Source organism: Schistocerca gregaria, chromosome 2 (genome assembly GCF_023897955.1).
Source record: "Schistocerca gregaria isolate iqSchGreg1 chromosome 2, iqSchGreg1.2, whole genome shotgun sequence".
Classification (NCBI taxonomy): Eukaryota; Metazoa; Arthropoda; class Insecta; order Orthoptera; family Acrididae; genus Schistocerca; species Schistocerca gregaria.
In genome coordinates this window covers 255,131,726-255,144,965 of record NC_064921.1, presented here as the reverse complement: position 1 = coordinate 255,144,965, position 13,240 = coordinate 255,131,726, and the positions used below count along the sequence as shown (strand labels likewise).

Sequence of the window (13,240 nt, the reverse complement as noted above, 5' to 3'; positions counted from 1 at the left end):
CAATGCACCGTATTTCTGAACAATACAGGCGCCACAATATCGTATTTACTGTATCCGTCGACACTGGACAAGCGACTTCCAATTAAAAAAATCTCTCCTGTACAGAAACATACGAGTACATAATGGATGTACGAATACAGGTGGTAGATACACTGTTGACAACATACGGAAGCTTGGATCTGGGCGTGAAGCGTGCTTGGATAGCCTAATGGTAAGGCGACCGCTCGCGATAAACGGGAAATCGGAGCTCCAGTCCCGGTGCGACACATATTTTCATTGTCATTACATTACAACAGCAGATGGTTCTAAATGTCCGCAACTGCGAATACATTTCCCATATTTCGTAACGTCTGTAGACGCCGCAATGCCTGTTCCTTGAGACATGCATGCACGTCCGAAGGAATATTGCTTTGTACTACTGAACTACACAGGCTCTGCAAGATCGCAAACTGTAGACTTAACCACTGAGTGGTAAGACAAGCTACCGTGTAGCTGATTCCCACCTTGAGCGTACAAGAACCCTGATTTTATATATTTTAATGATTACACACTCGATTCAGCCGGCAGACTGTGCATTATAAGCAACAAATGGGTCAACACTGTTAATAAAAGCTGGTGTATTATTTCGAAACTAGAGGTCCATCTTTAAGGTAGCACTCTGATTTTATTTGCAGTGCTTTATTATGTTCTTCCTGTACTGTGGGGTCTCATAGTGCGTTAAAGATTCGTTTGCAGTAAGTAACTGTAACTGAAACCACTGTAAATATTCAGTTTTACACAGTAAGATACCTTTTGCGGTACTGACATGATATTCAAATCACGATTCTCATGTAGGTTTTCCTCCTGAAATCACTTTCGCTGAATGCCAAGATGTGTCCCCAAATTAGGCCCCAACCGGTTCCCACCCCGATTCTCGACAAACTGAGGTGCATTCTAATGGCCTCTATGACAATCCAGAGTTAAAGTTATAACTTTCTTTTGTGTGCATTTTTTAAACATATTCCACTCAGGATCCCGCACGCAATTTTGAGCTCGTCATATTGCGGCACATGCTCCACCAAATATGATTTGCTACTGCCGCCTATCGGATGTCGTGTATTCAGGTGAAATTATCGGTAACACTATTACAAAGTGAGCAAAAAAACCCGCGCAGAGAGACTGCGTTAAATCTACATTATCATCTGAGATTTTTATAATTACACTACGCCACTACCAAACAGCAGTCCCCTAAAGCACTTACGACGTTATTATTAATAATAAATGTCAATGTCATCGAGAAAATTGAATGATAAACGTTGCGGAAAATATTCGAATCGAAGGTGCAAGACCGTATTCGGATGCCCAAAAGTTGGGAAGAATTTTATTCCCTGAGGGAACGATTTAATTTCATTGTACGGAAAAGACATCTGTAATTTTACCGATCTATAGCACTAGTGGACGCTTCACGATTAATCAAGAACATCTTCAACATCACAAATGGTGCCCAAAAACCTGAGAACAATGGCTAGCCAACAACCAAACGATGTTAGGCGATTCGCAGTAAATCGATGAATTACTATTGGAAAGTAAGACCAAGACGAAAACTAACTACAATAGTGCTCCTCAAACGGGACACGAAATGAAATCGAGTAATAATGTTGATGGCAATGGCATGTACACATATCCAACAAACTGAAACTGTGGGCTTGGACTCTAACCCCAGTCTCAGTTTTTCTGAATTCCTGGAAAGGTGCTAGTGGAAAGTCCAAGCTTTGATTCAGTCCGACTGGCGTGATGAATGGTATAAATAGTAGTTCAGTCAGCAAATGGCGGAAAACCGATTTTAAGGCAGCTCCAGCACACAGTGATTCAGGATCGTTTTAATTGAAGTGCTGCTCACAGGGGTACAGCGTAGGCTGTAATTATTTTATGACAGTGAAACTTTGTCGATATTCTGAAGTGTTTACCCGGGGCCGATTTATGCTGGAAAATATTAGTTCCAATTTTGGTCAACAGGTACAAATCTGGCGCAGTGAATGTAAGAAAGACATAAAGAAATGAGTATGATACATGAAATACGTCACTTGGTTGAAGACGTATGGAAGTTAGGATCTGGCCGTGAAGCGTGCTTGGATAGCCTAATGATAAGGCGATAAGTGGGAAATCCAGGTTCAAGTTCCATTGCGGTACAAATTTTCATTGTCATTGCATCATAGAGTTGATGGATGTCCTTATTCGTAAATGCGAATACATTTCATGTATTTCGTAACAGCTACAGTCGCTTCAGTAATGGTATATAGAAATTTTTCCATACGCAGTGGATCAGGAACGGCGCATGGACAGAAGAGGTCAAACAGGTGAGAAAGGCATAATGTAGATTTTATTATTAACCGCCACTTACATGGTTTGTTCATTACGAGCATAGACGCCGACGAGGTGCTGTACAGTGTCAGATTTGCACCTGGTGGCCAAAATTGGAACTAATTCCTTTCCAGCGTAAATCGGTTCAGCATAAACGCATCAAAATATCTAACAAGCTTCACTGTCCTTCGACAATTACATCCATGCATAGCTACACTTTAATTATAGCCACCCAGTATACTCTTGCATACATTCATAGTCAGATGTAGGTTAGATATTATTATTATTGTTATTATTATTATTATTATTATTATTATTATTATTAACAATGCAGTGTGGTTACATTTGAACCGTGGGTTCTGGTAACAGTTGGTTAAGAAAGAAGTTATTGAGGTAGAACGGCACGTAAATATAAATGATGAGAGAAGCACATATCTTTTAAAATTGCACTAGTTGCTCTGAAACTGAAGAACTTAGAGAGCTCATGAAAATTTCCTTTACTTTCTAAAGCCGATGTTAACTCTATACATTGTACTAAACAGCGCTCCAAACAATCCGTTGTCGCAGACAGACCTTGGAGCGGACCTCCATCATCCTCCTTTCACTCTTATAACGTGAAATTATTGAATAAGGTGCGTCATTGGTGTTACTGTTGCACAAAAAGACTTCATTTATTGCTGTCTGCTGAGATTACGTACCTTAGATAACTTGTTCACTGTTTTTACCGACAAACACAAAGGCACTTTCTACTTTATTCCGTTCGCAGTGATTGCATACCTACAAGGTTACTTACTGCCAATGATTTTGTATGGCTACGATACTAACTTCAACGAAAAGCGGTGAAATTGTGCTCCGAATTTTAGTGCTTGAAACAGAGATTCCAGTACTGCAGAAACATAAAGGGCTAAAACGTTGATCTATTGCACTATGTCTATTAGTAATTACAGGTCATGTGATTCTTTCTGTACACGTACAAGTAACTCACCATTCGCAATTTTTTCCGCGAAATAGCATGTATAATACAAAGATGCTTCATGATTAATCCAGACACACATGTGGCAATCTGCAGTCCAGGATACATTCTGATATTATAGCATATGTCATCAGCGTGTACAGCGTAAAGAATACTTCATTAAGATGAGGGCATAACCAGAAAGACGGTGAATTCGTGCATTTCATGAGGTTCAGTGACTTTGTAAGCGCCACTACAGTATGAAATTTAGCCTAACCTTACCTCTCACGCTATAAAAAGTCTAATTATTGCCAAAACTCTCTACCCACACACTCGTATGCTAACCTTTTGACTAAACAGAACGTAATTTTAACTGAACTGAAAATGTTCTGAGTACAACTTGTCTTTGTAGTAAATGTGCTGCTGAAGTAAAACAGTTATCTGGCCCGAATTAATATTTTCACGTATCTCGCGTCTTGACAACATTGCTGCTGATTTCTCGAAAGCACAACAGCAAACAGGCACCGGCTAAGCTAGATTTCTATTATAAATAAAATTTTCAAACTGTTACATATCAAATGGTGCAATGTAGTAATGCGTAATGATGAACATCCTTGAACAGTGGTATAGGGAGAGTGACTATTTCCTATGAAATGATATTCCAAAACAATGATTTTAGGATGTATTGTGTGGTCAAATTGGCAGAATAAAATTTCGCGTGATCTTCACACATATAATTGGTCTGACCAATACCATTCTTGACAAAGCGAACAATGATTTGAAAAGGGTACAACGTTAAAACAGAATTTTTATAAAAACCGAACAGCTGAATCAGTGGATCTGTTACTGCATAACTCGAGGAAGCGGGGTGGTCTTCCTCTCAGCTCTATTCCAGTCAAGTAGCTGCCAATAATTATTCCGACAAACTAGCTGCGGAGTTCTGCACTCTTAACTCAAACTTCTCTTCAAAAATATCAACATTATTCAAAATTTATATTTCTTTATGCCTTCCAGTATATAAATCATATTCATCCTTACTGTCCTTAACAGTAAATCTTACTTCATCGAACAAATACAAACACAAGTTAACACGGCACTACTGAATACGTACACCACCTGCCACACTTCTACTAAGAATGTAATAGGTGGGCAGAGGCAAAGACTGTGTCACAAAATGACCAAAGATTGTTTAAAAGCAACACAACTTGCTCTCTCTCTCTCTCTTTCTCTCTCTCTCTCTCTCTCTCTCTCTCTCTCTCTCTCTCGTGCACATCGATAACTTACAAAAATCAATATGGCATGCCCACCTTACAGCTTTTTATCTTAAATTTGTCATTGCCTATATCTTTAATACAGAATGCTAGCAATAAAGGAACTGGAAATGATGATTAGATTACAGGTAGAGGTCTCCGCGGATATCCGCGGTATTTGTTACTTGGCGGATAAAATCGCGACATCTGCAGGTCATCTGCGGATAATGAGCAAGGAATCTGCCCAGTACGTATGTTGCAATGTTAGTTGAAAACTTCAAGTCTGTTGACATTCTTGGAATCTTGCAGGGCCCGGGTAGAGCGGATGTCTGTTGTCCTTAGCCCCTGGCTACGACCGACGTAGCTGTACCCAAGAGACCTGCACCTACTCCGTTTCCGCGACCGTGTCTTTTGTGTGACCTGTGAAGTGCTCTCTGGGTGGCAAACCTGCCCACTGTCTACCATCAGATGGTTAGAGCGTCTGCCATGTAAGCAGGAGATCCCGGGTTCGAGTCCCTGTCGGGGCTCACATTTTCATCTGTCCCCGTTGGCGTATGTCAACGCCTGTAAGCAACTAAGGGTGTTCATTTCATTGTAATTTCATTCTAACGAGCTGCATGGTCACCGATGGTATCTGTTCTTTCGGACATGTCCGAATGAACACATACCATCTTAGTATATATAAAAAGTAGTTAAGTTGTCGCAGAAATGGCACTCTGACAATAATTATGTCATTACATATGATAATTCTAAGTACTACTGCCTATTACTATTAATTACTTAAAACTTAAATATATGCGGATGCGGATTGCACTTTTCTTATCCGCACAGACCTCTAATTACAGGGTAAGTTCATTTCGTGAACTGATTGAGATGTCGACAAATTCGTAGTAAGAATGGTTCAAAAATGGCTCTGAGCACTATGGGACTTAACATCTATGGTCATCAGCCCCCTAGAACTTAGAACTACTTAAACCTAACTAACCTAAGGACATCACACAACACCCAGCCATCACGAGGCAGAGAAAATCCCTGACCCCGCCGGGAATCGAACCCGGGCGTGGTAAGCGAGAACGCTACTTCACGACCACGAGATGCGGGCCGTAGTAAGAATGGATGCAGTTAATTCCGATAATTATTAACTGAATAATCTCATCTTCTGTGCCGACAGATATATTGGAGCAATAGCCTTTTTTTCCGAAGCGCATGCGTCTGCTATTGCGAGCTGAGCCCTAATGTCAGTTTTTACAAGGAGTTTATCTGTGGCTAGATATTCGCTTTATTAATGTGTAAAACCTCTAGCGTATAAAACAGTTCACTGTGTGTGTGTGTGTGTGTGCAGCTGTGTTGTCTGCGCGACAGCGCTGCTGTCGCTTCATTGACTGGAATGGTTCTGAGTGATGCGTAACTGCCATGTTCTCAGATCTTGCAGTGGCCACCTGATTGACAATCGGCTATATAATGAGAAAGAAAGACAATGAATTTACTGAATGACTGTCCATATTTTTCCGGCCCTAGCTGTAATGAGTGTATCTGGAATACTCCTCGAGGGAATGTGCACACTTTGATCTGTGAACCGAATCCGTTCCGGATGTGGGATCCTACTGCGGTGTCACGGATCAGCACAGTTTCGCGTGGTTTGCTTGATACTGGGCAGTCATGCGGCGACGTCGCAGTCATAATCAAGCCGAAAAGAAGGGCCATGAACTACGAATGGCTTAATTTTTAATTCAGTCAACCATTTACGAACAGTAGGCCCAGACACGCCACAACGCATAACCAGTCTGCTCTCGCTAACGCGTCTACATCTACATTACTCCGCAAGTCACTTTACAGTGATGGTGAAGGATACACCGAATCATCACTATCAGTTTTGTTTCCTATTGAATTTACGAATTCACCGAGGGAATAATAACTGGTTACCTCTGTCCGCTGATACCTCTTACCTTATTTTCGTGAAGCCTACACGAGATATCTATTACTTGATCAAAAGTATCCGGACACACATCAGTGTCCATAAATACTTGGTATGCCAACTCTTCACCTTTAAGACGGTTGAACTCTGTTTGGGTGCCACTTTCAGTGGAGCGCCTGTGGAGGAATGGCAGCCTATTCTTCCTCGAGGGCTGAAACCAGAGAAGATTTATACCGGACGCTAAAGGTCTCAAAGATTATGTCAGTGAACTTACTTTAAGTTTTTCTCCGCAAGGCCAATGCTGGGGCTTAGAATTTTTCCGATGTTTACATTAACTAATATATTGTGTGTGTGTTTGGTATTTGTGTAATCAGAAACTGGAACTGTTGCTGAACGCCAGAACAGTTTTCTACATTTCGAAAAAGTCATCACAGGCAGATATCCCGGACGCAAACTCAGTAGATTTAAGAGTTCACGTCTTCCAGGTGTGCCCCCCAACCCCACCTCCTAGACCAAATATAATTCCACCACAATTTTTGACGATATACTGTGAATCAGAGCTAAAGCAACAATAAAAGAACATTAAGACAATTTTCGTGAAAAATATTACATTTTATGCGTCATCGAGAACCAAATTAACCGAACTGTTACCCCCCTTGGAGCCCCTAGTTCTTGATGTACGCTGCCGATGAGATACATTTTTGAAATAAGCATCGTAAGTTCTACAAAACAGGCTGGGGTATGGAGAGGGAACGAAGTCAGCGTTCTAACTCTTCCCATAGATGTTCCATTCGGTACAGGTCGCGACTGGGAGCGGGCTGGTCCATTTCACTAATATTATTGTGCACAGAGCACTGATTGGCGGATACTGATTTATAAATGATGCATTGTCATGCTGATACAATGCATCATCTTTTGTGAACTGTTTCTCTTCTGCAGGGACTACACGATACTGTAAAATGTGGTCATATCCTTCGGCATTTAATGCAACAAGGGAACCACGCTGTAGCAGCGAGAAACACTCCCATACCGTAACACAACCTGCTCCGTACTTCAATGTTGACATTAAACATAATGAAGATAATGTTCTCCAAGGATCCGCAAACGCAAATCGTTCCATTGGATTACCAGAGGGTGTAGCGTGATTCGTCGCTTCAGATCACTCGTTTCCAGTCACACATTGTCCATTGGCTTCGTTTTATACACCTTCTCAAGCATCGCTTGGCATTGACTGCATATACTCTTATGTGTGGCTTATAATGACTGCACGACCGTTACACCGCATTCTTTTTAACTCACTTCGCACAGTGATTGTGGTGGCTGGACTGCTGCTAGCACTTCGGAACTCTTCCGCTGATTTCATGCAATTTTTTTTACCATCGCCCTACGAAATACTCGATGGCCCCTGTCCGTCAGTACATGAGAAGTGCCTCTTCTTGGTTTAGTTGTGGTTGTTCTTCCACATTTTCCCTTTACGATCACTTCACCAATATTTGATTTCGGCAGCTTTAAAAGTGGTGAAATATCGCTGGTGTATTGGTTAGACATATGACATCCAGCACCTAGTCCACGTTCGAAGTCACTGAACTCTTCTGAGCGACCCACTCTGTTGTAACTGCTTCACTACTGACAACATAATACTCCGTGTTCCTTTATACCTGTGGGTTCATGCCCACTAATGTCAACTGATCAATTCCGCTTTGTTTAGAAGTGTCAGATAATTTTGATTAGATAGTGTACGATGGTAGCACTAAAAGTAAAAAAATAAACTCCGCCCGAACAGGCCATGAAGGCCCAACGGTACCGAACGGCCACCGTGTCTTCCTTAGCCCACAGGCGTCACTGGATGCGTATATGGAGGGGCATTGGGTCAGCACTCCGCTCTCCCAGCCGTATGTCAGTTTCCGAGACCGGAGCCGCTACTTCTCAATCAGTTTGCCTCACAAGGGCTGAGTGCATCCCGCCTGCCAACAGCGCTCGGCAGACCGGATAGTCACCCATCCAAATGCTAGCCCAACCCGACAGCGCTTAACTTCGCTGATTTGACGGGAAACGGTGTTACCACTGCGGCAGGGCGGTTGGCTCTTCTTCGAATACTACTTCTCTAAATTTACCCGACAAGGTATCGTGAGACTTATGTCGTATTTCTTCCAAGGATTCCCAATTAGTTCCTGCAGCATTTTCTAAACGCTTTTGTATGAGCTCTCCCAAACTAGTTACGAGCCTAGCAGTTAAGAATATGCTGTAGGATTCTGCAACCAACTGACATCAGCAATAGCCACTAAATTACAGGCCCACATCAATAAGGTCGACATGCAGCAGAATCTTGGAACATATATCGTGTTCGAACATCATGAATTACCTCGAAGAAGACGGTTGAAATGACACGCTTTCAACACGGATATAGAAAACACGGTTCTTGTGAAACACGACTAGCTCTTTACTCACACGAAGTGGTGAGTGCTGTTGACAAGGGATTTCAAATTGATTCCGTATTCCTAGATCTGCAGAATTCTTTTGACACTGTTCCACACAAACGGCTTGTCGTAAAATTGCGTGCTTATGGAACATTGTCTCAGGTATGTGATTGGATTCGTGATTTCCTGTCAGAGAGGTCACAGTTCGTAGTATTTGACCGAACGTCATCGAGTAAAACAAATGTTCAAATGTGTGTGAAATCTTATGGTTCAAATGGCTCTGAGCACGATGCGACTTAACTTCTGAGGTCATCAGTCCCCTAGAACTTAGAACTAATTAAACCTAACTAACCTAAGGACATCACTCACATCCTTGCCCGAGGCATGATGCGAACCTGCGTCCGTAGCGGTCGCTCGGCTCCACACTGTAGCGCCTAGAACCGCACGGCCACACCGGCCAGCTGAAATCTTATGGAACTTAAGTGCTAAGGTCATCAGTTCCTAAGCTTACACACTACTTAACCTAAATTATCCTAAGGTCAACACACACACACACACACACACACACACACACACACACACACACACACACACACATGCCCGAGGGAGGACTCTACCCTCCGCCGGGACCAGCCGCAGAACAGAAGTGATTTAGAGCCTTTCCCTAGTGGTATAGGCCCTTTGCTGCTCCTTATCTATATAAACGATTTGGGAGACAATCTGAGCAGCCGTCTTAGGTTGTTTGCAGATGATGCTGTCGTTTATCGACTAATAAAGTCAACAGAAGAACAAAACAAATAGCAAAACGATTTAGAAAAGAAAGCTGTATGGTGCGAAAATTTGGCAATTGACGGTAAATTGCGGAAAGTGGGAGGTTATCCACATGAGTGCTGAAAGGAATCCGTTAAACTTTGGTTACACGATAAATCCGTCAAATCTAAAGGCTGTAAATTTAGCTACGTACCTAGGAATTACAATTACGAACAACTTAAATTGGAAGAAACACATAGAAAATGTTGTGCGGAAGGTAAACCAAAGACTGCGTTTTATTGCCAGGACACTTAGAAAATATAACCGACCTACTAAAGAGCCTGCCTTCTCTACGCTTTTCCATCCTCTTTTAGAACACTGCTGCGCCGTGTGCGATTCTTACGACTGAGGAGGTACATCAAAAAAATTCAAAGAAAAGCAGCACGTTTTGTACTATCGCGAAATATGGGAGAGAGTGTCATTGAAATGATACAGGATTTGGGGTGGACACCATTGAAACAAAAGGGTTTTTCGTTGGGACGGAGTCCTGTTACGTAATTTCGAATCACCAACTTTATCCTCCGAATGCGAAAAATATTTTGTTGGCGCAAATCTACGTAGAGAGAAACGATCACCATAATAAAATAAGGGAAATCAGAGCTCAAAGATATAGGTGTTCGTTTTTTTCTGCGCGCAGTACGAGATTGGAATAATAGAAAATTATTAAGGTCTTCCATGAACCCTCTGCCAGACAAATAAATGTGATTTTGCAGTGTATGCATATAGATGAAGATGTAGATATTAGTCTATAATTCTGTGCATGCCATCTATTTCCCTGTGTCGAAATTCAGAGGTTTCATTTTTTAAACAAAGAAGAAAAGTCTTTAAAAGGCGGCGAGATTTAATTTTTTTCTCCTTTACATGCAAGCCCTTACAGTGTGAGTGTGGCTGGGCCCTAAGTAGTTGTGTGCTTGTGTGTTTCAGGAGAGCCCGCGCTGGCTGTCCATTCTCGAGCTGGCTGAGCTATGGTGATCGTCACAAGGGTGAGTCACTGCAGCTTCACCTTGTCTCGTCGCCGCCGCCAGGCCGTCCCTCTCGGCGCATAAGCAGGCAGACACACCCGTTACTTTATGATAACACGATTGCCGAACTGTCACTAGATGCAGTCACATTCATTAAATATCTAAGAGTATGAGTATCGATCAATTTAAAGTGCAGCGACCTTATAAAACTGATCACGGGCGCTACCCACGGAAGTGAATTATGAACCCTCGTTCGACGAATTCTTGACTATTGCTCGTGATTCTGGAACCCTTGTCAGATAGGACTGCCGAGTGACGTGGTACAATAGTTAGCACACTGGACTCGCCTTCGGAAGGACGACGGTTCAAATTCACATCCGGCCATCCAGGTTGTTTTCCGCAGTTTCCCTAAATCGTTCTAGGCGAACGCTGTGATGGTTCTTTTTAACGTGGCATGGTCGATTCCTACCCCACGCTTTCGTAATCCGAGCTTGTCCTTTTAATGACTGCGCTGTCGACGGGACTTACTCTTCCCTTTCTTCCAGACAGGACTGATAGAGGAAACAGAGAAGGCACAAAGCTTCATAACGGAGTTGCTCAACTAATCGCAAAAGCAGACGTTATAAGAGAAACATTGAGCGTCACGGTATAGTTTACTGTTAAAATTGCTTGAGGGCTGGTTCCTAGAAGAGTCAAACAATACGCAGGGATCAAAAAGCTTCCGTTTGATGTCATTGCTGCGGCGAATATGCAGCCCAGCACGACTCAGACGCGGGTACATAAGCAGCCATAGGTGACACGTCCGGGAATACTGCGACAAGTCCCCATATCCCAAATGCCGTAACGTAGTAGAAGTTAAGCCAACTCAAGTGGAAGACACTCGAGCACACGCAGTACAGTCCTGATCTCTCCCCATGCAATTATCTCGCCTTCGGACCCTTGAAATAGGTCTTGATAGGTCAACGATTCCCGTCTGACGAGGGTGTAGAGGAAGGAGTTGTGGGTGCGTGAAGCGGTAAAGAGAGAGACGACCGTACAGAGTACCTTTACAAATTGGACGGCTTTCAGTCTCGCTGTGGACAGCGGGCATAATGAAAAAAAATGAAATAATCGTGTGGCACTGTTGGCCGGGAGGAAGTTCGGCCGCCGAGGGCTAGTCATATTTCAGTCGACGCAACATTGGGCGACTTGCGTGTCGGTGATGAGGATGAAATGATGACGAGGACAACACAACACCCAACCCACGAGCGGAGCGGAGCGTAGAAAATCTAACCTAAGGACATCACACACATCCATGCCCGAGGCAGGAGTCGAACCTGCGACCGTAGCAGCAGCGCGGTTCCCTACTAAAGCACCTAGAACAGCTCGGCTACAGAGGCCGGCTTATCTCCGATCCGCGTTAGTTAGAGTATAATTACAACTATTGCTTTTACGCCATACTAGTAATACACCATTCCTTGAAGACACGTTGGACAGTCGGCGTTGATATATTATCATATCGGGCAACCCTTCTCCGATGTGGTTATGGGCTCATCCAAACACAGTATCTCCTTTCTGTCAGTATGTCACGTCTACGCGACAAGCCATCTTCGTGCGCTTTTCCCATACAACCGGCTGGTACTGGGTGATTGTAACTAAAATGCAGCTACCCCCAGAGCTCCAGTGTGGGCTGTAATTATCGTATGATAGCGAAACTTGGTGGATATTTTAGTGTATTATTGCGGATACGACTTAAGCTGTAAAAAGAGATGAGTTCCAGTTTTGGCCATCCGGTGCAAAAATGACGCTGTGAATGCAAGAAACACGTATAGAAATAAGTTTCCTTCAATTTACGTCTATGGTCACAAACTTTTGTTATCAGATTACCCGTTTCGGTTTATAATGACCATCATCAGACCTACAGCAAAAAATGGGAAAAACATAAATACTAAGTACTACTGACAAATATATGCATTTGTGCGCTTTAAGTATGAAGAGGCATACCTGTTTTATAAAAACAAAGTCCTAATCTACTGCAGCCGTAGTGGCATCGTCAAATGTTAAATGCAGAATCAGCACCGGCATCGTCATATATATATATATGCACGAGTCATGTTGTCAGTAGCACTACTGTTCAAAACAAGCTTTAATATTATTCGATGTACTATCAAAGGTGTTTATTATTTATGTCATTATCTAGAATATTGGCACTAGAGCATATGTCAACTACGGTATCTTAACTATTCCTCTCTTTAACAATCTCACTTTCGTCGTGTTATTTTTCATTGCTTTTTATTACTGGCATGCCTTTTATGCGTTATAAGCTCATTACAGACTTGAACTATTGTATCCCCCTTTATTTTCGCTGTTCAATTAATTATTGAAAACTAGTATATGCCGACATAAGCGACATCTGGTGAACCTACAACACAAACATCTTGTGGCTACTGTACGGCTGCTTGTTTTGAAGCAGCGCTAACGCGCTGCTTCCTGGACTCGAGTAGGCTCACCGGCCCCGGATCGAATCCGCCCGGCGGATTAACGACGAGAGCCGGTGTGCCGGCCAGCCTGGATGTGGTTTTTAGGCGGTTTTCCACATCTCGCTAGGTGAATAC

At 42.7% G+C, this 13,240-nt stretch overlaps 1 protein-coding gene across 1 annotated transcript in view; it reads left to right on the top strand.

The window, feature by feature from the left end:
• The window catches only part of LOC126336809 (myosin-VIIa), a 434,397-nt gene that overhangs the window by 289,078 nt on the left and 132,079 nt on the right, over positions 1 to 13,240 (top strand). Inside the window, exon 3 of the mRNA XM_050000853.1 lies at positions 10,609 to 10,667. Coding sequence (XP_049856810.1) covers positions 10,650 to 10,667 — 18 coding nt within the window. The 5' untranslated portion in view covers positions 10,609 to 10,649. The remainder of the gene's footprint in view (positions 1 to 10,608; positions 10,668 to 13,240) is intronic.